At 45.7% G+C, this 27,497-nt stretch overlaps 1 protein-coding gene across 12 annotated transcripts in view; it reads left to right on the top strand.

The window, feature by feature from the left end:
• LOC1276344 (nuclear hormone receptor FTZ-F1) overlaps window positions 1–27,497 on the top strand; it is a 124,994-nt gene that overhangs the window by 48,036 nt on the left and 49,461 nt on the right. For 7 of the 12 annotated variants that reach the window (XM_061641440.1, XM_061641443.1, XM_061641445.1 and 4 more), the window contains one exon: window positions 26,512–27,072. In XM_061641440.1, coding sequence (XP_061497424.1) covers window positions 26,512–27,072 — 561 coding nt within the window. The other 5 variants (XM_061641450.1, XM_061641449.1, XM_061641451.1 and 2 more) reach the window with 5 other exon arrangements.

Below are 27,497 nucleotides of genomic sequence, written 5' to 3'. Positions count from 1 at the left end.
AAGGCACAGACCAAAAAAAAAAAAAGACCATTAAAACACTACATTTTGCCATTCATCCTGGGAGGCGGTTGGTTCGGTTACGGTCTGGTAAGCTTTCCTGTGTCCGGCGTAATTCTCCGCTGCTACGGGGCTATGAGCATTCACACGGGTCGCAGGTAAGGTGGGCTGTGCGCCCAGTTTTCGTGGGTCCGGACGCTCGGTGGCTGTCTCACTGGGGTCGGGAGAAAGTTTCGTTCTCCATCTTCTGGGGCTATGCATCGCTCCAGTTCTTGTGCGGGGCCTGGGCTGTGAAAATCAATTCCCAGGCACCATCATCACCACCACATCGGTTCCGGATCGACTCATTTCGCAAACGACGTGAGTGTGTGTGTGGAGAAGGTAGATGGGTTGTGGTAGATAACCATCAACACTCGGTGTCTTTTTCGCACTGCACTCCGGGCACAGCGTTTCGTGGTGACTAATTGTGGGAGAATGTCTCTTTTCTCCAGGAAGAATGGATTGTGTTTAATAAATAAAAAAGGGTGAAGAAGATGGTTTCGTACTCCAAGCGGAACTGGAACGCTTTTTTTGCATCCTCGGAATGACGGATATAGTAAATCATACTGTGACAAGCATGAGCTTTAGGTACTGTTTAAGTTTGTACATGTTACGTAAACGTTTGAGAAATTAAAACATGAGGAAACAGTGTTTAAATGTTTATTCATTTTCAATTTAAAAGCGACTCCATTAGCGAGTTGGGGAATACAATCAAATGCATCTCCAGAATGGGGTGCTTTATCCAACAAACGATTATGAGATGAAACCCCCTTTTTCTACTCAAGTGATGTGTGCGCCTCCCCGAGTCAATTCCATCTGACCAATCTTGACCACTTCAAACACCCACCTTTGGCTTTCGTCACGACCACGTTAAGATACTCCGGTAATGGTTTCTCCGGCTAAAAAAAAGAAGCCAATTCTCTCCACTGATAAACTGTTGTCCGTCGTCCCCTCTGAATGGTTGATGGAGGATGGCATGGCTTTCTATATCTCCCGCTGTTGGTGTAAGATAAATACGGCCCACACCCATCGCTCAAACCTCCCCAACAGGGGTTGTCTGTGCATGTGTGGGTTGGTGGGAACGCTCGTCTTCGATGCGTATGTTTGCGCTAGCTTGTTTTATGTTTTCTTTTCCCGGTTTTCCCCGCATCACGCCAGAGATGAGCGGACGCACCACCCCTCGCTCCCCACGTTCATCCGGCGCGACACAGTGTGGGGTGGGTTTTACGCAATCAATTCCCGACCTCGGACAATCATTCAGGAATGGGGGATGATGATGCAGCTTCCCGGTGCAGACGTGTCGACTCTACTGCTCTGGTCGTAAAAGTGGTTTCTTTATCTCGTACATGTGTGATATGTTTTAGCCTGTTGAAAAAGTAGGGAAATGAATTAGTATAAACGTTTATTTTATTGAAAAATCGTATTGATTGCAACTAATGTTTTTTTTCTTCAATTATTTGTATGTATGACTTGTTCTTCTTGTTATGCTCTCAGGTTTTTTACTGAATTGTGTATGCAAGTTTCCTTTTGTTTTCTTGTTAATTAATTCAGTTTTTTTTTAGTTTTTATTGATTTTATAGTGTCTAGACACATTATTTTTCCTTTTTCACACTTGTTTTATGTATCTTGTTCCTCACTTTTACTTTCATTAGCTAATTTTGTATTAGTCTTTGTTATTTATTCATTGGCTTTTATTCTTTTTTCCGTTTTTGGTATCTATTGCTTAATAAATATAGTTTGATTGTATTTATAATTTTCTCATATTATCTTCATTCATTGCTTTTTTGTATTTTGTTTGGTCTTTCTTGGGTGTAATTCGGTTATTAATGCCGAAAGAAGCTCTAAGGGATTTTAAATGATTAAAATTTAATGTTTCAAAATGTTTGAAGTATTGATTACCAGGTTTGTTTTTTTAGTCGTTTTCTACTTAATCATATATGTTTTAACAAAAAAAATAGATTAAATATGGAATTATTTTACTAGAATTTGTATGGTTAGCTAATCATGGACATTTATGTTATAGTTATATTGTTTATGTTTTTTTAAATAATAATAAAATTTTAATAAAAATTAGATTAAAAAACTATTTTTATTTCATTTGTCTAGCTATAAATCTTTTCAATCATTTTTTTAACTTATGCTGGTACAAATGGTTAAAAAACAACAATGTTTGACACACCCCCTCGTTATACGTTACGCCTCGAAGGTGCTGTGTGCTAGAAGATTATTTATTCGCTCGAATAATATTATCGCTTTATGCAAAGCAAAGTGTGTATAAAAATGTGAAAAATTACAATACAAACTGTCGGATATCCGAATGGAAACGGTTAAACACAGCCCCGAACGCGGGCCACAGTCGTTCTCCCTCCATCCCGTGCCTCTATCAATACGCTCCATCACTTCCATCGCACTTTAATCTCGTGCAGCCACGACGCAGCACCACCAACAGCGGCCACGGTGGCGATGATGATTATTTCGGTGGTAGTATGGCGTCGAAAATAATGCCAGCGCCCGAGGGGGTGGATCGGAAGCAGGGGTGGGGCTACCGGAGCCGGTGAGCTGGGCCGGGAAAGGAGGGTGGATGTGCTACGCCGAACGGAACGCGCGCGCGCTCGTCACTGTGTGCGACCCACTTTCCGTCGATGGCCTACTGCACTTGGCCAATTTTCACTCTCGATGGAGATTGCGCAATCGGGGCCCGCGGCTGCTGGCGCGTAGTTGGAAGAAGCGTTTTCTATTCATAGACAAAGTAGGCGAAGGCGAATCAAGCGTGGAGCGAGCGCACCACCGAATGGGGGAGTGAGTGAGATAAAACACACCGTGAACGTACATACACAGAGAGAAACACCGAATGCTGTAAAGGCCGTGAGTTTTGTGTGAGTGATTGTGTGAGAGGGTTTGTTTTTTTGTGTGTTTGTATTGCTCACCTCACCCCCGTTTCGTGAGTAGATCGACCGAATTAGGGGGCCGAGGGTGGTGCGTTGCGATCGTGTGAGCGTGTTAGGGCACGGCGAGAACCACTCATCCAGCCACTCACACATCGCTTGGCGGCGGATACACGAGGGGCTGTACGGTTTTGGTACGGCACGGAGTAGCACACTCAGCAAGTAGTGGGGTAGGACCGAGTTTTTTTTTGTCGTTGTTTGAGCGTGTAATTAAAATGATTGGGGGGAGCACTACATTTTTGGGAAGTTTTTGAGCAATATTTTATGAGTTTTTTTTCCAAACTTTTACAAGTGTTCATACAAAAAAAGCCAGCTGAGAGCGAAATCGTGCTCCGACACTTGTGGCATGGCTTCTTCTTGCTTTTCTGAGTGAAAAAGCTGAAAAAACATAGCGCCCCTCCGGTCCAACCACACGCCACAGTTGCCCGAACCAACCACCGAAACCAACGAAATGTGCCCCAAAACCGTTGATGTGTATTGGAAAACGTACAGCTTTCCGAAACGGTACCAGTGGGCCAAAGTAGGGTTGGGGTAGGGGAGGGTGTGTAGGTTGGGTGTGAGTTGGACCTTCAAACTGTATTTTTTCTTCTACTACTACTACTTCAAAGTAGAAACCCTAACCTCTCAAAGTAGTTTTCGGGCCGCACCATAGTGACAAGGAGAGAGGGACCCATGTGATGGTGCTGTGTAGGATTAGTGGAGGTGTGTCTGTTGGGAAGGGAAAGGCAGGGGAAAGATTAGCGGATTATTTACTGCCGAAATAAAGCTGTCCGTGTGAAGGAGTGTGTTGCAAGAGCTACCGTACTAAGGTGTACGCACGACCAGCTGACAGCAAAACCGAGGGGAGTGAGAAGGAAACATACTAAAAAAACCTAGCTTGCTGAAAGAATCGGTGCTGATCGAGGGTGTGGAAAAAGATTGAACCGAGTTTTAGAACGCAATTAATGTGTAAAGTGTGAGGTGCACATGGTGGAACCGAGTAGATCGTAAGGGAGATCGATATTGGAAAGCGTGAGGATTATAAATGCAAAATGTTAGAATATAATTTCAGCTACAAAATAACTTTCTAAGCAGTGGCACATAATTCCAATCGTAATCACCTCATATTAGATACGCTTATGAATCTTCTAGTGAGTTTTTGATCTCTAGAACCTGCTCCACATTCAACGACAGTCTTAGTGACCGCCCTCGTGGTACAGTCGTCAAGACTGAGACCCCGTAATACACCCGTCGTTAGTTCAAATCTCAATTTGGAATTGAGATTCTCAGAGACCTGATTTTGATTATCGTATAACAAATAAAGCATACGGCAATGTAACGGCTCTAACTCTAACTTTGATTCCTGCAATGTGTTTATTCCTGCAATGTGTTGTACAAAGCAAAACAGGTTTTGCAAATGTTTTGAAAAGATGTATTACTCCTCCATCTCTCGGAGGTTCCGGGTTTGCTCCAGTATGTTTGTATTTTATCATGCTCCTCTTCGCTATGTTCGCTGAAATCATCGTTTTCGCAGATGGTTTTACCTCTAACCCAACAGCTGTTACTTCCGCGATAGATTGTGTAATATCCAAACTCTCCTTACACACTCTGTTGCTGTGCAATGTTTCCAATGCGTGTTCGAAGAATTCAAAATCTAAATTTAACCACATTTAGCAGCGATTATTCAAAGCGGTATTAGTGAAAAGCTCTCACTGCTTTGCTCGAAGATCGAAGCCCGTGGATTTCGGATTTCCACTTCCATTGGCGTAAAATGTAGCTTTTTTTTCAAATAAAACGTTTTGAAGTTTCTTTTTTTCGGGGAAGATTGCGTTACTTTCCGACCGAGGCTGCCTCACCTTCAACACCGCTGGGTCTGGCTTTGTGTGTGGAACTGGAGCTAACGACGGAGGAGGGTAAACATTACGCAACCACACTGTGTGTGTGTGTGGTGGGGAAGAATGGACAGGTTAAGATGACAAAATAAAGCACAGGCTGACGCAAAGAGCGCGAACCATCGGTGAAGCTCACGGCAAACAAAAACTGGCAAACGCGAAGGGAGGTGGAAAAAATCTCCAAAATTTACACCTTCTCGGTTGGGCGGCCAGTGTGTGCTCCAGTGGCTTAGTTTTGCAGCGACGATGGCTGAGACGAATTTTATGCTCGACTTCAGACGCAAACGAGCGTTGATACAAATTTTGACATAATATCGAGGGCAAAGTTATGCTGTTTTAAAGCCTTCACAATGGTCAGGGCTTTGAAAAAACTAAAGGACTTCTTTGCGGGGGATTTTTTTTTGTGACCGTATTGTCAGCTTAAAGTGTGGAGCTTTTACCACACCCTACCTTGCACGAGCAATCGTACGTGTAAGCCGCTTAGCAGGTACTTGAGGTCCGCGCACAAGTCTGCAGTCTGATCGTGTTCGGTGAAGTTCGATTTCGAATTTGAGCGCAAAAAACACACACAAGTAGTTGGTCGTTTTCGGAGGGAGGTGTGTGCGGTCGTGTGACCGTGAATCGAGCAGCACGTGATTAGAATGAGCCTTTCCCACTCGCCCCCTTAATCCGTGGACTCGGAACAGGTTAATTTGAAAGTTGGGTAGAGCTTAAGCTCTGTGTGTGTTTTGTTACTGTGCTTTGCTCAAATTAGATTCAATTATTATTTAAGTGGGAAAGGATACAAGTTTACATGTTATAGTCATCAATTTACTCATATTAATATCATAAACATCGAAAGTTATGTTGCAGCTAATGATGATTGTAAAATAATTCTTAGAAACACAATTTGAATTGTATAAATAAACCGTGTCACGTCGTTTAATCTTCTCAAATGGTGTCACATGACAGTCAAAAAAAAAAAAAAAACAACTCCAAACAATAGAAAACGTGAACATGAGTGATAAATTAGTGGTAGCTTCATTTTTAAAAAATCACTCAACCAACTAGCCTCCTTACCCTACCCCCACGAAGACGACACGAAAGTTTCGAAAGAAAGAAGCGAAATGAAACTGAAATTGATTCATTTAGCCAAATTTGGACCACACATTTGTCATTTGCGCTTTGCGCTTGGTGGGGAGTGCTTTTGGCATTAACGCCACCAACCACTTGGCTTAGCTTGGGTTATGAAAAAGTGGTAAGCAACATTAAGAAGATAGAGAGAGAGAAAAAAAACATCCGCAGGAAAGCAAAACCCTCATCAACTTTGACGATCACGTCCCCTCCCTCTTGCCGCCGATGTCGAAATATGCGTGCGTATATGCATTTGAACGAGCCTTACACTACGCCCGTGCACAGATGCGTGGCTGTGTCGAATGCGTATTACGCGTGTTAGAGTGTGCAGAAAAAAAGTCACTTCTGCAGGCCACGCAGCAGCAGCAAGCAGAAGAAAGAAAGCACTTTCTGGTGGCGTACAACAAAAGACTTCTTCAACATATGCCCCCCGCGCTGCTGCTGACAATGGCGCCACGTGTGGAGCCCGAATTGATTGTGGTATTGTCATTGCAATTGGTTTTGGCGCTCAAAATTATTTTACATCTCACTTGGAGGTGAAGCTGTAACAATCTTGCCCTCTTCCCCGCCACACATTCCTACTGAACCCGGTCGACATTTCTATTGCAAGTGAAGATGGCGTTATATGTTGATGGCGTGTTGCTGTCGTCGTTGTTGTTTTTTCGCAACAATATCCACGCGTTTTGGGGTGTGTTTCGGCAACGGTTAAATTTTTCATTGCACATTGTGTCTGCGGCGGCTGCGTACGGTGTGTGTGTGTGTGAGCTGTGCATCGTTTTGTCACCTTCAACCCCTCGTGCTCTCGGTCCCCGTTTCGATCGAAGCAGCATGTGTTTTCCAAGCTCTCTTTGTGGTCTGTGTTGGTAGCATGGTTGTGGGGTCAACCGTTTTTTTCCAGTTCTTCCCCCCTATTGTAGCCCCCAAAACAGTACCGAATGCGTCGAGCTTGTTGCTAAGGTCGCGCTCTGGCTGATGGTTTGTTGTAGTGCAGGGTAATAGAGGAGGTAAGTGAGGGAGGGATCGCGAGCATAATGCAGAATGATGGTAGCTCATTAAGTGTGCTGCAATCGGCGTTGTGCGTTGACGAGATGAGTTTCTAAACGAGCTCAGCTCATCGCGACTGATGCTAGGGTAGGCTCGCAGCAGGGGCCAGCGAAGTGGACTTTGGAAAGATCACACAAACGCTCGGAAGGGTTCGATATTGAAATCATTAGTCGCATAGATTTACGCACGTTTCTGCTGCGGTTAAAACGGTCGTACGCACTGCGGCGCCTGATTGGGTCAAATTAGGGATAAGTTGTATTTTTAATAGGTTTATTTTTTGTATAAAAACAAATATTGCAAATACAGTATAAGCCCTACATTCAAATGATTTTGTCCTGATATAACGTTACAAATGAGGTAGTGGGGCCCTTTCCGTTTTAAGCTCGTAGGCTGAAATTTCAGCCTGTCAGCTGTTTGCATTGTACAGCAGTTTTCGAGCAGCTATCAAAGTGGGCATAATATACAGATGAGTTTCTCCCAAGGTGTATAAATTTCGAAGGCTGATACTGCTTCTGTTTCTGAATGAAAATTTTAAAAGTGTTCTGTGTATTCGTCAAGCTTCTAGAAAGCTTGTTTGAGCAAAAGTTTTCTCCCGTCCTTTCAAAAAGTGATGTTCAAACTTGCTTATAAAAAACATGCTCTGAGACCACCTGGACTACATACACTTTAATTCTAGATTCCATTACCTGATCTCTTTAATGCAGCTTGGGATAAATGTAAACACCACCTTGTTCTGCCATTTTTTCTAGCAGGTACTCGAATCTAATTATAGCTTTAAGGCTAGAATAATATAGACTTGCAGGATAGTTTTATGTGCAGTTTTGTATGGAGTGTTTACGTGAATTCAACCTCGAACATCAAATTCGATATAAAAAAACTGACTAGAATCGTGACGAGCCCCAGTATCTGGGAAAAGTATCATAGAAAATTTAACTATTTCGGAATAAAGCAAGTTAAATTTTCTCGAGATTATATGACATCTTGCCCACTTCAGCTTTGTCTTTATGGCTCGTTTATGCTCTGGTATGCTGCAGATGAAGTGAGGAGTATTATTAAAAATGTCATTTTAAATCAAAAAATTCCTAAAATGTATTATTTAAAGCTATCTATAGAAGGCTAGTCTCGATCAACTAGGTGATCGATTTCCAAAAATTGAAACTGCAGTCCTGGTTAGCTAGATCGAACAATTTATCACTCGGATGTTTCATTCATTAAATGGCAGCGTGTGATTTTTTGAAAAATAAATTAAATTTTTCAAAACAAATAGCTCCAAAGGACATATTTCATTTATACGAAGATACAATGTTTGTTTCTAGATCGTTTAGTTCGTACATAATTCAATTAAATTCAGCGCTTTCCGATGGACGCATAAAGCACCGCTTCCTTCAACATTAACCTCAAAATTTCACGTTTAAAAATCCATTTAAAATATGCTAAATTTATTCATGTCGCAGAATGTTAAACGTTGCTGACACACATATTTTCTTTTTTACAAACATTTACGCGATTTACAATCGATAAAATCGTGACCAGATCGACCTGCACAAGAAGTACAAAGCACACACTCACTATTCTTATTACTTACTACGCCGGCTCATAGTATGTTTGATGCTTTCCGAATGTTTATAACTTCTCTGTGTGTTGTTGTCCTTTGTTTTTGGGAGTTTTTTTTTGAGTCTTGCGTACATCCCGAAAGGTTATGATAAAAGTTCAGTATGAAAAAGGCCAATCATAAACGTATGAGCAATGGGCAATGTTTATTGCATTGGTGGTGAACCGTTGCTGTATCTTTACCACCTTTCGATGCATTTTCGATGCACTTTTCCCCCCGGCAAATGGAGCATCGTCTGCACGAGCAACATTTCCTTTGCCCCCGTGCCACCTGGGCCGTGTGCATTATTCCTTTCTTCCCTTTTCTCGTGCACTATTGCATCCACTTTTCTTGCAGACGTGCGTTTTGCCTGTGCCATACATGTTTGTGTTGTTCCAGGCAAACCATGAACCGTCTGCGTTTGGTTTGGATGCACAAAATTGCACGTTTTGTTGTGCTGATGAGCTACGGGGCGGTTGTGTTTTTGGTGCTTTTCTTTTTAATTTCACTCCTCTTTCTCTTGGTTCGCCCGTTCGGGTTTCACTCTCGTTTCTTTTCGGCGGCGGCAGCGGCTGCTGCAGCAGCAGCAGCAGCTTCATCGCCGGCTGCTTTGTAATTGGGGCTGTAGTTGTTGCTCGCGTCTGCCTTTTCTGGGTCATACCATAATTGAACGTACGAAAGGAGTAAAAAAGAACATGGTGGGTCGCGATCGCAAGCTGCACAATATGATTCGAATTATGCACTTTTTGCACCAGCCGCCAGTTTGGCTAAGAAGAAGCGAATAACAGAGGCCGAGCAAAAGCAACGAGACACATTACACCCATCGAACGTGATCCTTTGCCTTTGTGGAGCGCAGATCGTCATGCTTGTTGGGTTTGGACTGACAAGTGCTTGAGGGTCAGAAAAATTAATATAGAAAGATATAAGTAACATAGTTAATAGAAGTTTATTTTTAGTATAAAATTGAAAGTTCATCCTTGCAATAACTTTCATCGGAAAAGTTAAAAATTCAAAATCACTTATCAATTCATTCCTTATCCAGGACAACGAACGAGCGTGACGTAAGTCAGCAAAAGACTGGGATGTTTTTTTTTTTGTTTTTGACTTTAACTGAACCGTTGAAGAGGCAGAAAGTGCAAGTGACCAACCCGGGGGGAAAGACAGGATGCCGCGTCGCCACGATCCGTGGGAAGGGCTTTTCCTTTCAATGGTGCGCCCATTCGTTCGCTCTTTTGGTCCTGTTCACTTTCTAGATCGTTCCTCTTTTTCATTCCCCTGCTGGCGGAGGCCCAAACCATCCGTCCTAGCGAACGATTGCGCAACTCCCGTGCGCGAGCTGCTGTCTCGTCGCTGTTGTGATCCTCGCTGTGTGAGTGTCTGTCGGTACCATGCGGACGACATGCGCCTTGAAACGAGCGGCTTTTTGGAAAGTTTCTTTGCTGAATCAGATATCTGTTCCCGACCGGTGTTGTCCTTCGGCAGAGATTTCTTGCGATCTTTCGGTTCTTTCGGTACCAGAAAGGGAGAGTTGGGGTTTGTAAATTATTTTCTGTACCCGCGTTACCCTCTTCTGTTTGCTCTTCCCCCTCCCAAGCTGGATGGTTCTGGGCGTAGTTGGTGGTGATGGTGCTGCTGCTATGTGATATAGAAAGAGCACGATCGCCTTTCGCGCTTTTGACTGGTTTTTGGGATTTTTATTTATCAGATTGTATGCACGCGGGGGACACAATTGTGCCATTCTGCTGATCGGGACGCTTGTTTCGCGAAAACCACACGATTCGATGAATTTTGCTACACATTCGTGTTGCATCCGCGCGAAGGCAAGACGTAGTAAAATAAGGATATACGAGTGCCGCACGGATAGATCTGGTCGATCGATTCGGTCACGTTTCACGTTATTATTAGCCTTTGTTTGGCCGGGCGAAAGGTCCTGCCGGGCCCTGCTGTACCACCAACGAGACGGCAACAGATTGCGCGCTGCGCTGTGGTTACGCGACCCGGCCGATGCTGGATGAAAGTAGTTTCCTCCTACGAAGCTTGATTTACTTTTTGGCGAGTTTCAGTTGCTTTTTTTTGCTTTGTTTGTATGCCTGTTGCAGTGCGATTCCAGCGAGAAATATGAAGAAACGGCGAAGGAAAATAAGTGTCGTGAGAAGCATAAATCAAACAGTGGTGGGCGACAACTTTCTCCTGCGGTGTAGATTTTGGTTACTGAATTAAACTTCCGTACTGGCAGCAGACATTGTACATTGATTGGTTTTGTGAGAAAGTGTTGAAATTCATTCATTCATGGCAAGAGTTTGAACAAACATACATTGCTTCTTCAAGGTTCTAAAGATCTGGGACTACAGCAATTAGATGAACAAGAGCAGAGGTAGTTAATGGTATCTGAGAATTCATGGTAACAACTGGATATTATTTTAGGATTAGATCTAGTTAGGAATTCTTAAAGATTGAGACAACTGTTGAGCCCAACAGTGACCTGATCAGCACGATTAGGACAGGAACAAAGATTATCTTCAAGATTTGTAAGAACCATGACACTAGCACGAAAAGAGATCAGACTACCAGGGTATATACACATGAATCAAGAATATGACAATAGCAAGGTCAGAACATTAGGACCAATAGATTTTTTGTATTTAAAAAAACATAGTGTTGTATTTTTTTAGAATAACTTATGCTCAGGACATGTTATTAGTTGGTAATTGCCGAAGAAGGAAGGTCCTGTTTTGGTGTTGCTTACACTTCCCCTTTTATTTACGACAGAACACCTTCACGAATCGGTAGTTTGACTTTCCCGTTGTACCAATAATGTCGTACAAAGGATACCTGTACCCAGACTGGCAATTTCCATGTGCACCGCTGCAAAAGGCACCTTCGGGTTGTTTGTTTTGATTGCATTCGTACCTATAGGGTCTGCCGCTTCTGATCCTTTGTTGATAAAATATTTGCCCAGCCACACTAACACGCGTGTTAGAAACAGTGGACCGGCTCAAGGAAAGACTCCGTTTGATCTGTGAGCACATTGGGCCGAGAAAGTAATATCCCTGGGCAGTGTTCCCGAGGAGGACCAGGTACATTCTTTGGGATCACTGGAGGCATTGGTGTTTTATTGTTTGGTAAATTTGCCCTGTACCCTGGACGGATGCACATTGCTGCTTAGATGCGTTTGGGGTAGAATATTTACATAATATTTACGCTAATTGGTAGTCAATTGCTCTCGGGCCCCGTGTTACCCACTGTGGAGGATTAGGATAGGAGTGGGTCGGTCATGAGAGGATGAAGCGTGTTATTTCCCAGCAGCAAGAGATACACCGAAGAAAGGAGCGGAGGCAGCAGACAGCAGGGCAAGGCGAAGGATAATTACCACCTTTTATGATGTTCCTGTGTTCCGTGCTGGAATCCATCTGCAGCTCTTGCGCAGGATACGTGCATTAGGGCAGGAGTCATCTTCTGTTGGTAGGGCATTTCGAGGTTTCTTTCGGGCGATAATTATCCGGGATGGAAAGCAAACCTCCGAGAGCATATTCTTTCACCGTTCATAATTGCTCAATTGGCTAGAAGAAAGCATTTCTTCTACGCATGTGAAAAGGAAATGATGGAAAAGATGGAAGGTTGAGGGTGCTGCACTGGGTAGCGCTATTGGCGATCGTAAAGCAATAAATCAAAGGCTCACGTAGGTTGAAGGCAATAGACAAATCAGCATTTTTTTAGAGGCGAGATGCAAGGTTTTCGGACAAAACTTTGAGGATTCCAAGCTACAACCGTTTCGAGTAACTGTTTCCGATTTGTTAGTAAATGTTTTGAATTAATGTGCAAACAAACATGTTCATTTTTTTAGTTTCTCCAAACAATTCTCCAAACACCTACCTTACCTATATGTCAATTACCGACAACTGCTGTGTTTGTCTACCTGTGTGTAATGTTTAAGGCTTTCTCTGTGTCTAGATACCGGCCATCAATAATGCCAGTCGCACGAACTGGCCAACAATCTTGTCAAAGAAATAGTGACTTGTTGAATATTTCACCTCTCTCGGGCAGGCAAATTCTAACGCGGCCCCATTCGACGAACGCAATTTTATTACCTTCCGTCAATTTTACGACTTTCAACCCAAAAACGTACATCTTCTCGCTCTGGTCTGGTATCAGTGAAGGAACGACAATTGCCGATTTATAGCACGAAGTAAATCAAAAGTAAAAGAACTGAACGAGAAACAGAATCACTGAAACAGCAACACTACTGTGTACTGTGTTACTGCGAGGAAAACCATTGCATTTTTAAAAGGCCAAGACGCCGTTTACCTTTTATGCACCGACCCTACCGGGTTACGTGTTGGATTGGAAATTCTGAGGGATCTTTTGTGGTCTATTACTTTGTTTCTGTGCGCTAGGAAAATAATGTTTAAATTTAAAGTAAGTTCTACTATCAACAGTAGAAGCAACTTAATTCTCATCCTTGACACTTTTATCATTGTGATTAAATCAGTCTTTGTGGTGACTTGTATGAAATTGAAATAGATAGCCATTTATTATGTTAGCGGGAAATAACAGCATTAATCAGTCTAACTAACTTGTTCTTTCGCCTAAAACCGTCCATGGGAAATCCTCTCACAAAATTGTAAAGCAGAACAATTTACAATCAAATCAGTTACAATTTATATGTCTTTGTACTAGAGCAGACTGGAACGTGTTGCAATGTTCCCGTCACCTCGAAATTCATCCAAAATCTCTTAGCTGAAGCGGATTGAGAGAAGAGGAGGCTCGTCCAAAATGAAACAATCTCACTGTCCTCGAATTTTCCCCGCCGCTTTGTTTCAGCTGGCCGGAGTTTAGCCAGCAGTTTAACGGTGGAGTGGTTTTCCGATTCAATCGCGCCGCTCTGGTGTTGATTATTGGCACTCTGCGCATTTTTGAGCGCGTTGAAAAGGTGTTTGGCATGTGAAATAATTATTTCGGGTGCCAAAAACAAACGCCATGCCATATACGCACAAAGCATAGAGAAAAAAGGGAAGGGGTTGCATTTCTAGATCGAGCACTTATAATGTTTGAATGCTCGCTTTGTGTCGCGTTTGTTGCACGCTTTGAAAGGTTACCACTCAACGGTCGACAAAAGAGCATCTATGTCATCCTGCGTGCTTATTATGTCAGGTTCTTTGTTGCAGATCTGTCATCAATGTCAGCGTGGTTAGATGTTCGCGCTTTTGTGATGGAAAGTTTGGGAGCTCATTTGCAGTTCGAGAATAATGGGCGCGCTCAATTTGATGAGCATTTTAATAGTGTTTTGTTCGGCAAACATCGTTAAAGTGATCGCGTATCATGGCTGGATGCGTTTCAGGGCAATTATATTGATGTGCGCTTAGTTGTATTTGATGTAAAACATTGTTTTAAATAAATAAATCTCAATTCAGTTTTATATTAAACCCGTGTAGCAAAGGCTTTATGGACTTATGAATAGATGCCGAAATATTGTTTAATTCGTCTTTCGATTTATTGATTATTTCCCTTTAAACCAGTCCACTATTGTATTGAATTGAAAACAAAAAATGAATTTAATTTTACAAAAAAGTTTACAAAACATTTATTTAAATAATGTCGGAATGATTCCTAAAGTGGCGAGAATAAATTAAAAAAATCGTCAATCAGTTTTTAGACAAATTCCAACAAATTCAAGAAACATTCCAAACTTCTTGGAAAACCCTGTGCTTTGCTTTATGCAGAAATTGAATATCTAAAAATGGATAGGTGGAATGGAACTGATCAACATTTAAAGCGCAATACAACGACTGGCCTTATAGTACAGATGTTATATGTACGACTCTCCAATATGCCCGGCATGAGTTCAAGTCTCTTATTGGTATTCATAGGGTTAACTGTAATTTATTATAATTATAATTTAAGGCTCACATAGGGTGAAAAGTTACCCAGAGAAGTCTTAGGCAAATCTTTTGGTAGCTGTTGATCGTTGTTAAAATTAACTTTTGGTCCAATTGTATTGATATCCAATCGGAAAATACCAATAAATTATGGGAACGAACCAAAAATGTATGGGATACGATAAAAAAATCGTGGGAACGCACCAAAAAATCATGGGAACTGACCAATAAATCGTAGGAAACCCTGTAAAAGCACTTCTATAATTTATAACATTTTTATATCAGATTTTAACTAAATCATTTATTTTGACCACAATTCTATAATTAACTTATACCCTTTGATATTTAGGACAGCTCTGTTGTTTGGGCAACCCTATTTTAATAACCTTTGAATCCTACTCTTTTACTTCCCGCCCCCAACAAGCTTAAACCATCTTAATGTGTGCAAACTGTCGCTAAACACCCCAGCAAAACGAACCCCAGACAATCTAACCGACTCACGATTCTAATAGATCACCATTTAGGAAGATTATTAACAGCCGATTATGCGATGACTTCCAACCTAAACGAACGATCGTGTCTTCAGAAAAGGCCCACAAATCTCGCTCCAGTTTCCCGAACATCCCACGCACTATGACGAGTCATCACTCTTCCCCCTGCGAGGGGGTGGTGGTGGATGTGCGAGTTCCATTTGGGCGCCCAGCAAGCCGCAAAAAGGTTTGATAAAAAAAAACTCCCAGAAGCGTCGGGGAGAGAGGCCCGCTTTTGTTTGGGAGGGTGGGAAGTTTACATCACTGCCCTGGCACAATATCTTTTGTGATAAACCAATCCCTCCCTCGTCCCCATTGGAGTAGCGTAGCGTTTTTTTTTTTGTTGTACCCTGAACCCACGCACTCTTCCTGCATCCCCCTTTGGTCCAGGGGGTTGAGATATGGGTGACAGAGGAACAACAAGAGTTGACCAAACACCGCAGCAACCAAAACCGGCACCACCACCACCAGCAGCGGGACGATTGACACACGCACGCACCCCGCGTAGAGTCGATTGGGAAATGCGTGCGTGTGCATCGCATGCGTAAAGATGGATGAGAGGAAGAGTGGCAGTGTGAGAAGGGGGGAGTGTTGTGACAGGCAGTGGGGGTATAATTTAAGCACACCCTCGCCATACCCTGACCTACCGGTGGGACAGTCTTCGTCCCTCGACCAAGGCGTGTGATATATTCCTCGCTGGACACCGTCAGGATCGTTTGGGAGAAACGTTTGGTCGAAAAAAAAAAAGAAAAAAGAGAATAAAACAAGCCCACCCCTGTCACCGGGATGGAATTAAAATCGATCCATTTTTAGTGTGTGTGTGTGTCTGTGCGCGATTGGGTTATTTCTTATTTATCAATTAAATGTCAACCCGTAGCGCGCGGAGAGCCTATCAGTGGGTTCCCATCGTGGACGAGCAGCGAGCGATAAATCGATGGAATCAAACATGGAGTAGCTCCCCCTCAATCAACCCCGTCCGAAGGGGTTGCATTTTGGTCGGTGTGTGGCGAGGTGTGGAGACACGACATCACCATCATCGTCGTCGTCGTCGTCGTCATCTCTTTGGCCATGCTATCGGACGTTTCGTTCGCTCGCCGTTGGTGCTGCTGCTGCTGCTGCGGTGCGGTACGGCAGCAGCGACGTCGGCGACGAACACCCTCAGCCCCTTCACTCTACTACAGCTTTGAAAAGTAGGTCAGTAGGACACCCGTGCCGAGCAGTGAAGCCGCGACCGTATGTACGACGGTACCGCCGCTTCGCTCTCACTCTCGAATGCCGCGGTCTCGAAGCTCACGCTGTGGGGTGCCCTGGCTGCTGCTGCCTCATCGATTGCGTTGCCGTGGTTGGTTGTTCCCCATCAACCCGCTTACCACACCACCCCATGCTGCTTTGCATTCACTTCCACATCCGAATGTGGTCATCTGAGCCGTACCAGCTCAACACACTTGAGTAGCGCATTAGACGCTGCTCTGTTAAAGGATCGTAATGGTATTTTATGGGTGTTTTGGATTCTCAGTTAAGATTGTTTAATGCATTTATTAAAGGAATCTTTTAAACTAGTATATTTTTCAAATTTTTTGTAGCTTAAAAAAATACAAATATAATTTAAATGCTCTACAACAGACCGCTGCCTCATCTAAGTCGCCTAATCCATCCTAGTAGTAGGCATGATAGTGTGTTTTTTGCATCACCTCTATACACCACCGACCGGATCTATTCAGTGATCACACGCGCTCTTGGTCTCTCTCTCTCTCTTCCTCTCTTTCTGTCTCTTCACTCCCACCACCCTCTTAAGCCAGCCCACCAGGGGCCGCGTGATGTGGTGCGGCTTCTGTGTCGGGGAGTGTGTGTTGTAATCGTCCTCCGTTCGCGATTCAAACTCGCACCTCGGCCGCCCTCCCTGCCTTGCTCGCACGCCCCGTGTTTCATTTTTCAGCCCCCTAACGCGTGTGCAGGTTTCCGTTCTGCTCGTGTGTGTGTGTCTCTCTCACCACCGTCGTAGTGAGCGGCGGCCCGATGAAGTCATGCATCTCATCACAGCATCTCACCATGCTACACCGCGAAACAAACCGGACAGACAGACAGACAAGACGGGGGAGCGCTTGCCGAGCAATATTAGCTCTCGTTATCGTTTGTTTTTGTTATTTTTTGCTTTCATTTTGCGCGTTCCCGTGACGCCCGCTGACAGTGAAATGAAACCGAAAGTGAAACACACTCTCCCCAAGCGTCCCCAGGCAAACGACGGAAATGCATTTGTGGATTCAGCTTGGTCTGGCCGGGCTGCGAGGTGGAAGTCGCACAAAGTCACAGCGACATACACGCCGCGCACACTGTGTGGGGTTGGAAAATGAAAGCGAAAGCGACTTCGGGGTTTTTTTGCGTATGTTTTGTGCGTGAGTGGAGATGATTGCCGGATGGTGTGGTGAAGTACCGAGTGTGTGCGTTCGATGGAGTTGGGATGGAATTGGAAGTTAAATTTCGCAACTTTTTTGGATGGAACATCATGGTTGTTCGGTAGATGATTTTCCGTATTTTTTATTGTATGCCTGATGCAACAAGTCTTTATATATGTCTAAATCTTCATGAAACCCACAAACAAGTTATTTCAAAGACAATTAGCTTTTAATCTTTTTATTAATGAATTCCAAGCGATATGCATCACATCTTCTTCATCTTCTTCTTCTTTGACACAACAAACGTTATCGGTCAAGGCCTGCTTGTACCACTCTTGGGTTTGTCTGTACCACTAACCTACAGCAGGATAGTCAGTCCTACGTATGTGGGCGCGGTCGATTCGGGACTTGATCTTATGACGAGTATGCTGTTAAGTCCGAATTGACGACTGTATCATAAGACCGGCGAGATATATGGACATTACTAGTATCTTAACAACGTTGAGCATGATCAATGATTTGTCTAGGACTTCTGGGTAAAAATGGCCATTCAAATTCAATATGAATAGAGTTTTTGTAATTCTCTCAAATCGTGTCCTTAAGAAACTAATTTTCTGCAGTGGGCATAAACATTTACCCACCGTCTTGATGGATCCTATTCTATTGCACAAAAAAAGGATCAAAATTGTTCGTAAGACATAAATCCCTTCTTTACTGTTATTTCTGTAGAATTTAACCTTTTCGCACAAATACTGGGTCATGGTTGCAGTTTGTATCGAACGTTCTATTTTTTGCCATGACGTTTTTGGATACCGTAAATCGTTTCTTAAGAAATTAACGTTAAAACAATGCACCGCCGCCGCTCAACAATCCTTCCCAGAAGAAACAGGCGCCTGCCTTGCGCTGTGGATCCCCCAAAACCTGGGGAGCATCTTCGTCGAAGAATCACGTCAAATTTCGCTGTCGTAGACGCTGGAGTTTCTGGCGATGTTTGGCGGTTAAATTGTCCAGTTCAGCTTTGATTAGTGGTGATTTATGTGTCATCGGAGAGTTAACCCAGGCAGACGCTCTGTGCGAATTATGACGTACTGGGAAGATATATGGATGAGAACGCCATAAAAAAGGCTCCGTCGGCGGCCAAAGTTGACAACGAATGGCTTCGGAACGGTGGTGTGGTCTACCTGCATCACGTCTGGACCGGCGGCTACAGGGGCTACCCATCGACTTTCGATGCGATGGTTTCAAATTTACAGTTACGTTAAACGTTTTGGGCAAAAAAAAGCAAAAAAAAAAAAATGGCAACCACCGACTCGGAACGCGTCCTTCCGCGAGGGAAAGGGTTCGGTTACTTTCGTTTGATGGGACAGCAACGTTCGGTGGAAGAGGAGCTGAGAAAATTGTGGCACAAAAAAGCACTCCTGCTGCCGCTTTCAACCAAGCTACCGCACGGCACCCACTGACCGTTGGGAGACTCCTTTCTCCACAAATCGGCATTGGAGCGCCCTTTCCGGCGTTGCATCCGTGAAGAATCGCACCGAAAATGCGGTGGTGGTCCCCGGTAAAGACTCGCCGAACCGCAACGAATGAAATAAAAAAGACTTCTCCGAAGCGGTAGGTAAACGGTGCCGCCGATCAAAATAAATCAAGATGTGCGCCCGTCGTCTGTTCCTTTTGGTTCTGATGATGGAGCTCTCTAGTCTAGTGGAGTCTAGACCCGAAAACGGAATACGATCGGCGGCGTTTAGGTGCAAAAGTTTCGAATTTTCGATTGCGTAAAGACCCGACCCGAGGTAAGAATATGGAAGAAAGTCCACGGAAAAAGAACCCGCTAAGGGACCCGGCGCGTGAAAGTGATTTCGTTCCTGCCGCCGCACACAAAGAGACGAATGGGCGCGGGATACGAATTCCTCCAAGCGGCAGCGTGTGGCTGTGTGGAAATTGCATTCGCCAAAAGGGTACGCTTCGAAAAGGGGCATGTCCTGGAGTTTTGGTGCACGTTCGGTGGGGCTACTTTAAGGCAAGAAATCAGGAATGGAAAGGGTTCCCAAAAGTGTACAGGTAAAGGAAAAGGGTTAATCTTTCGCCGAAGGAAGTTTGAGTCAAGGAGCTCCAACAAAAAATAACGCGATCAGCGTGCGTTACGTCACGCGAACCTGAAGCTGCGTTGCTTTCCACTGCCTGTGCCTGTGGGAAGCATTGGCGGCAAAGGAAGAAAATTGAGCAGAGATTTTGTTGTATAACGGCTGCTGTTCAATCCATTGCAGTTCCCTGAAGTTATATGCTTCGCTCATTTGTGCAACAGTTGCCAACAATTCTAGCAATCCCTCGATCCTGAATGCAAATATTTAGTCAGTATTTGTTGCTTCCTAATAAATGTAAACAAATGGTTGATCATAAGAAGCGCTTTGTATGTGAGTGATCCAAAATCGTAACTAAATTGTAAAATTTAGCGCAACCCACTCCAATGTTGTTGGCGCATGCATTAGTGTTGTGAAAACTCGACGTGTGAAAAGAGCCCATGCGATCCAAATTGATTTCTCACCGATCGCCGATTGCGTCCATAAATAGCCCCCCGGTGCGATCCTCCTAATCGTCAAACATTTGCTTCCTCGTTACCTATTAGCACCTTGCCGCAACCATTTCGCCGTGTTTACCCAAACCTCCACCCAACACTTCCCAGCGGAATTGGGAAAGTAAGGAGAAATAAAGGGAAATGTGTCCGTCGGTCCGGTGCGGCATTAAAAAAAACCGGGTGGCGTGGTGGTACACACAATTATGCAACCCTCGCGTCCTCCTTCCCTCCCAAAAGTAGCCCGAGGGAGCAAATGTCCCACCACGGCTTGGTTGCTGTTGTCTGTCTGTCTGCTGCTGCTGCTGCTGCTGCTTCGTTGGCCTGTCTGTCGCTGTCTGTGTGCTATCTATCTTGCACCAAATTATTTTGAGGCCCGTTTGTTTTTCGGGAGCCTGGTGTGGTGTGTTTGTACCATTTCGCATCACGCAAACGGGCCACACGCGTAAGACGAGCGACTTGTTTCTTCTTCTGTCCGTCGCCGTCTCCCAACAAGCCGCTGCTCACTTTCTCGCGTAGGTATCAGCTGCGGAGGGCATTACTTTCTCTCTTTCACTGGCAGCTTTGGGACACTGGTCGGGATGCTATTGAGCAACCGAAAGTGTCCAAATATTGTTGTGCATCAACTATAACTCAATGTTTGGTTTTTTATCTGGAAAATACTGCTGAATCGATAACTTGAAGAATTGCTTCTTGGATGAAGAATCTCTCACATGATAGTTTCAAATGATGAAGAGTCAAATAAGCTCATCGGACCGACAACGGTGTTGGACGTGCGTTAGGTCAGTTTCTGGTTCCGGTTAGAAGCTCGCCATCCGAGTCAACAGTGCCGTGCCTCTGGGTGTGTGCGTATCCATTCGAATGGGCTTTTTCTCCCATCACTGACTTACAGCATTATTAATGTTAATTTCCCTTGGCTCTGGCTCTTGGTGGATGCTGTGGATGCAAACAAACAGATAGCGAGAGGCTTAGATCGAGAAAGAACAAGCGCTAACAGACCCTTTTTCGGTGAGGATGACTTGCGCAAACAGATAAGCACAGAAAGACAGCATATAGGCAGCAGGGAAAAAGGAAGCAAACTTACAATTTGTGGTTTAATTGCAGCCGCTCCCGAAAAAGGAAGCTCTTTGCTGACCGTTGCTTTGGTCAGAACCTGCTCCATCATCATCCCTATTGCTAGAACGGAATATGGTCTACTGGAACTGGAACTCGATCGTGAACCGCATCGGTTTGTTTTTTGTTTGAACAGCACACACAACGGCAGTGGCTCAAATCCGGTGGCACAAGATTTCGAACCTGATCGTGTCGATACGTGCATGAAATCGTCAGGTGCTTGGTGGATGAGATGGGGAAGAGGTAGCCGGATGGTGTTAGCTGGCACGGTTTAACATAGACCTTAATCGGCGCTCTGGCGCTGGCAATGTGCGAGCGAGAGCAGCCGCCGGGGCGGGTATTGTAGACACGCACAAAAGTAGGTCGCCGCCACCGTCATCGCTATCACCAAAAGCGCGCCGCTGCCGCAGCACACACAGACACACGCGTGTAGCACGACGGCACGACGACGAGCGATGACGAGACCACCACCATGACCACCGTTTGCCATCTCATTTGTCATTTCGCGCGTTACCTTTTTCCCGATGGATGGATTACCCCCACAAACGCCGTGCGGACCGACGACGACGCGCTAAAGCAAGAGACGAACGCGCCACTTTCACTTATTACATGAGCGGCAAGGTGTACGTCACCTTCGCGATGAGGGTTGGGGGAGAGAAGGCGAGGGCTCTGGGTCCGATTTCTTCACGCGGTCAGGTTCATTCTTTGCTGCTGGTGATCCGGTTACATTCCGGACGATCGGGAAGGAAGTAGTGGGTTTGGTATAGAGGAGAGACGGGGTGGAGAGGATGGTAGAGCTGCTAATGACGGAGCATGATTTGGATGCAATTTTTGCGTATTTGGTATGGAAATTGAAGCGGTATATGATTTTGTCTTTGATAAATTAATAATTTGAAGAGCAGGCGACGAACTTGGTTTTCGAAAACCCAAAGTAAACCCAAACAGTAATTTGATATGACGTTAAATCATGTTAATTACTGTTAACTAGCAAAAAGAAGCATACTTTCGTGAACAAATAATAATTAAACATCATTTACACTGGTACTGGTACTTCCCTTCATTCGATCATTTTGCTGGACGCCCAATTTTCGGTGCCGAAAGTTTTTGTCAAAAAAAACCGTTCACCGGGTCAGGTATTACTTCATATAATGTCCACCGTTTCCACCATCGTTTTGCCAACCCAACCACGATCCGCTTTGGACAGCATGACTTCGAAACCGAAAACGAAAGTGAACCAACCCGAGTGGGACTACCGAACCAGCGAGCGAGCGAGCGAGTGAGAGAGGAAGAAAGCAACCCCGTCACACATAAAACAACAAACCCTCTCGCGTAAGGCTCACCAAAGGAATGGGGGTGGTTGCGGTGGTGGCGGTGGTGCTCTTGCGCTCACAGCGGCCACGGACCATGTGCGTTTTCGTCGCGTGAGTGTCACCGGGCCGCGAAACTGGGCCAAGCGAGAGTGAGAGTTTGTGAAGCACCGAAATGCAAAAAAGGGGTAAGGGTAAGAACTCACAGCTCACTCGTTCAACCCCTAAATGCCGGAGCGGTCGCTCACTCGCGCTCTCTCTTCCTCGCGCTTGTGGTTCGGTGTTGGTGGAGCTCGCCGCTGCCACACTGTACGTTGAAGGGGTGGAATGATTTTTGTGGTACCGAAGATGTGACACGTTTTTTTTTAATCTGTTGTTCTTTGGTTCACTTTGTTGTAACCTTTTGTGTTGTGTGCCCTCTGCTCACAGTGAGTCGCGCTCACACGGCTCACGCACTCTCGCGTGTCGCTCTCACAGGCTGAGCGTGTGCCACCCTTGAGGGCTCTGTGTGCGCAGGAAAGGGAACGGACGGTGCGTTCCTTTCTTGCGGCCACTTCGGGAATTTTCGGAACCGTTCGTCGCTTGTTTTGGGTTCTCTTGCTCTCTCCCCCAAAACATCCACATTCTACTTGGGGTTGTACATTGAATAAGGGGGGATGAGGCTAGGGGTTGACTCACTCTCACAATCTGTCTCTGTGTGTGTATGTGTTTGTGAGTAGGCTGAGTGGCATGCAGAAACCGAGAAGAGTACACATAGTACACGCGTAGTATACTCCGAACATAGCTGAACATGGGGGATGCTTTCAACACACCGAACCGCCGTCCTAAACACACGCACCGCGTGCGCTCGCTCACACCCCCGAGAGAACCCACCGACACGCACCGACACACTCACTCACACAGGCGCACGCACGGTGCAGCCGGGTTTACGAGCGACCGGACAACAAATCGGCACTCTTTTGTGATCGGACGCTCGAGCAGGCGAGTGGTGTGTGCGCGCTTATCCGACCGACGAAAAAAAAAAACGGAACGGAACAACTTGAACTTGTAATTATATACAGTGTAGTATATAGCCCCCGGGTGCCCCCATGCTGGCCGTAAGTCGTCATTCTCGCTCGATCGTGCGCGCCTCACGAGCCTTCACCGCGGAGTGCTTCATCGTCGTGGCTCGGGTCACCCACTACCACCACCACCAGCACGGTTGCACCAGTGCCAGCAGCAGCAGCAGCAGCAGCGGTCTCGCCGCGATCTGACTGCAGTCATTTCGCCCGCAACCGGAGCAGTCTGCGCACGAGAGACACACAACGTCCTCCTCCCGGTGTTTGTTACGCGTGTTCGTTTGTTTGTTACTTTTCGGGCTTATCCGCTTGTGTATTTCGGTTTGCCGGCGCTTTACACTAATTCTCAACTGTCCCGTGACCTGTGTGCTGTTGTGGATTGTGGACGACCGCGGATGTTGAGGTGTTGAGGTCGAAAGCATGATTATCATTCGGTGCAGCCCGCTACAAAACGCAAAGTAAACAGCTCAAACAGTGCTAAACTGTTTTATTAAAAACAACCCCTTTAGTTGTAAGATATGGTAGTGTTTCTGGTGTGTGATTAAAATGAGGACGACCCATCGGCAATCGATGGTGGTGACAGTGCGCGGGTGATACGAGTGCATGTGTGTATCTCTATCTGGTGTATGTTTGTGAAGAGAAGAAAAAAAAGGAACGCGAATACGCGAATCGATACACAGCAAACACACATGCAGCTCCGCTGTGCTGCACACACATGCGCAAGGGTGAAGAGGGGCAAATAGAAAAATAAACGGTGTCAGTGAAGGCGAAAATCCGTGACCTACTGTCCTGGAAAAAGGAGAGCGGCACAGCAGCAGAGAGCCCCTCCGTCGCTACACAGCTGGTCGCGCGCGTCTGCGTTTGTGTGTGCATTCGAAAAGGATTAAAACCGAAAGCATTGTGCAGGTCCGCGAGTTTGATTGCTGTAACTGTCCCAGCAGTGTGCGTTTGTGGTCAACGATACTGCTAAACGTTTTGCGGGCATTAAACGTGTGCTATCGTAGAGTTCTGTTTGTGTTCGAAGCGTTGAGACACACGCAATGAGTCCACTCCGGTGGCTCGGATCGAAAAGGACCAACCGATACATAGCCCATCCAAATGGCCTGAAACAGCGAGAGATCCTGACAAGTGCGATCGGATAATTCTACAATTCTGAACCCAAGAAAGTACTGAGTGTGTTTTGCCGGAAGGGTTTCTGTGCAGTGATCACAATCATTTGATGATACGGTGACAATCGGCTGCCAAACAGTTCACCCAGTGGCCCCAATCGGATTCAAGTAACTCCCGACGGTGTACCGGGAGGATATCGATTAGTACCGAAAGGAACAACAACTTCTCCATGCGCCAAAAGGCGGTGATAGCGTTTGTGTGAGGTGTCCTCCTCCAACTGTGTACAAAATAGGTTGTGCTCCAATTTTTCGGCGTTCTTGCGGCAATCGATGGTGCCCTCACCAACCACTGGTTGTTGTGGTTTAACTTTGCATCCACTTAGTGAAAAAGAAGGCAATCGTGTCCTCAAAACATTCGCGCATCGGTCGGATTTGGTGGTTGGTTTTTTCAAGTGTTCGTGAACCGATCGATCTGTGCAATTTAAGCATTAAGTCTTCTCAGGTTGGTGCAGGTACTTCGTCACCATTTTGACTTGAGCGGAGTGCGTGTGTGTGCTTGAAGTTTGCACAAATTGAAGTTTGAAAACCAAAACCAGCCTTGATCAGTGGATTAATGTGAGGATCTTCTTGGGGCGTGTGTGGTGCCCCGTAATTCTGTTTTTAATAATAAGTTCAATCATTAGTGCACCGCACAACGTACAAGGATAACGCTCATTGGGGCAACAACAAATTGTGATTAGAGTTAGAATTTCCATGCCGTCCGGTGTCGTTTTCATTACCAATATTATTTTCTTCAACTTATTACAGAAAAATATACTTGCACGTTACAAACGTGCTCGAGCGTGCCTACGTGTGTAAGAGTGTGTAATAGTGTGCGTGCGTGCGCAAGTGTGTGTATGTGTGTTTGTGTATTATTTTGATCCCCGCCCCCCAAAAGTCGATGTTTTAAAGTCGTATACAAAGGGGGTCGCAAACACCCTCTGAATCAGTGATCTTTCGTGGGGGAAGAAGAAGTTAAGATCCTTGTAAAACAAGGCGAATCAGTTCTGTGAGTGTGCGTGCTGCGTGACGTAAAGCAAAGCCGCCTGTAAACGAAAATTGAGTGTGATTTTATTTACCTGCAATACCCTGTAAAGTAAAGATTGCATTTTACAAAAGTTACAAAAAGATTGGATATTTTGCTATCCTAAAGTTTAGCATTAAAAAAAAACAACAACAACAACAAAACCCTCCAGCCTGGCTACAGAGAGTGGGCCAACTGTTCGTGTTGCCACACGAGACTAATTTCAACAGTGTACGTCAGTGTGCGTTGTCACCGTTTGACCTCTGCGTGCGCGTGAAACACAAAGCGGGGAAAGATGTTACTGGACATGGATCAGCAGCATTCGACCGTGTTTATGTCGCTGAATGTGTCGCAGTACTCGATGCTGAGCGAGTCCGGCAGCCCACCGCCCGGCGGTGGCGGTGGAGCCGGCGGCAACACGCAGCTCCTGTCGTTGGCGGCGGCCGCCTCGGCCGCTAACTCGACCGGCCAGAACACCGGTATGCCACCGCCCCAATACACAGGGGGCGGGGGCGGCGGCGGTGGAGGGGGTGGTACCGCGGGCGGTTATCCCGGTGCCACCGGGCTGCTGTTGGGCTCCAGCAACAACAACAACAACAACAGCACCAGCAACAACAATCTTCCGTCCCATCACAACAACAACAACAATGGCGCTGGCAGCAATGGCGGCCACGGCCACCATCATCATCATCACAGCCAGCAGCAGCAGCAGCAGCACCCCAGCAGCCAGCAGCAGCAGCATCTGGGCGGTGCTGGTGGAGGCGGCGGCAACGGGCAGTCGCATTCGCAATCGAACGGTGCATCCGGCGGCTACGGTGCACTATACGGCGGCTTCCACGAAAGCGCGGCCGCACCCCCGTCCGCCTACTCAATGTTTTCCCACGTTCCCACAGGCGGCGGTGGCGGTGTTGGCGGGACCACCGGTGGCGGTCCGTACCATCACGGTGGCAGTGATGGGGGCATCGGCGGCAACAGCAACAGTAGCAGCGGCGGCGGCGGCGGCGGAGGCAGCCAAGCGGCCGGCGGCCAAACGGCGGGCGGCGGCGGCTCCTCCTCGGCAGCGGCAGCAGCAGCGGCAGCCTATCTGGCGATACCGGCCTCAGGTACTAGCGGTGGTAGTTGTAGTAGTGGCGGGGGCGCGTCCGGCGGCAGCCTCATTGAGCACCAAACCGCACTCAATAGTCTGAGCGTCGTGTCCGCCATCCAATGCGATCAAACTGATTTGAAATATTTCATTGAAGAGCTGTGCCCGGTGTGCGGCGACAAGGTGTCCGGCTACCACTACGGGCTGCTAACGTGCGAATCGTGCAAGGGCTTCTTCAAGCGCACCGTCCAGAACAAGAAGGTCTACACGTGCGTCGCCGAGCGCCAGTGCCACATCGACAAGACGCAGCGGAAGCGCTGCCCGTACTGCCGCTTCCAGAAGTGTCTCGAGGTCGGCATGAAGCTGGAAGGTAGGTTCAATTGTGATTTCCTTCTTTTGCCTTTTGTTGCAGAGTTTCTCCCATTACTTTTCATTTCATTCGCAGCAATCATGCCTTTCATATTTCATCCCTTCCTTGCAAATGTTTAGGATATCCTTTTTGCATTTGAACGTATACTTTACAATTTTAAGTTCTAACATCCAAGGATTTAGCTATTCGCAAGATCACATGACGCTTCAGAATGTCTAATATCTGTTAACTCCTCTCTGGTTGGGTTCCGCTGTCCCACACATGATTGAAATTCCATAGGAGTAGAAAGTATAAGTAGATACTGAAGTACAATCCCTTGGAGATGTACTCCAACTCAAAGAATCTCATGCAACTGTTGGTTTCAATGTGTGGAGTTTCTCTTGTAGATCCTAGATAGCTCTGTAACAAAACCGGAATATCTCTGT

This window comes from Anopheles gambiae, chromosome 2 (genome assembly GCF_943734735.2).
Source record: "Anopheles gambiae chromosome 2, idAnoGambNW_F1_1, whole genome shotgun sequence".
Classification (NCBI taxonomy): Eukaryota; Metazoa; Arthropoda; class Insecta; order Diptera; family Culicidae; genus Anopheles; species Anopheles gambiae.
Note: the sequence above shows the minus strand (reverse complement) of the source record. Positions and strands in the feature narration are given on the sequence as shown.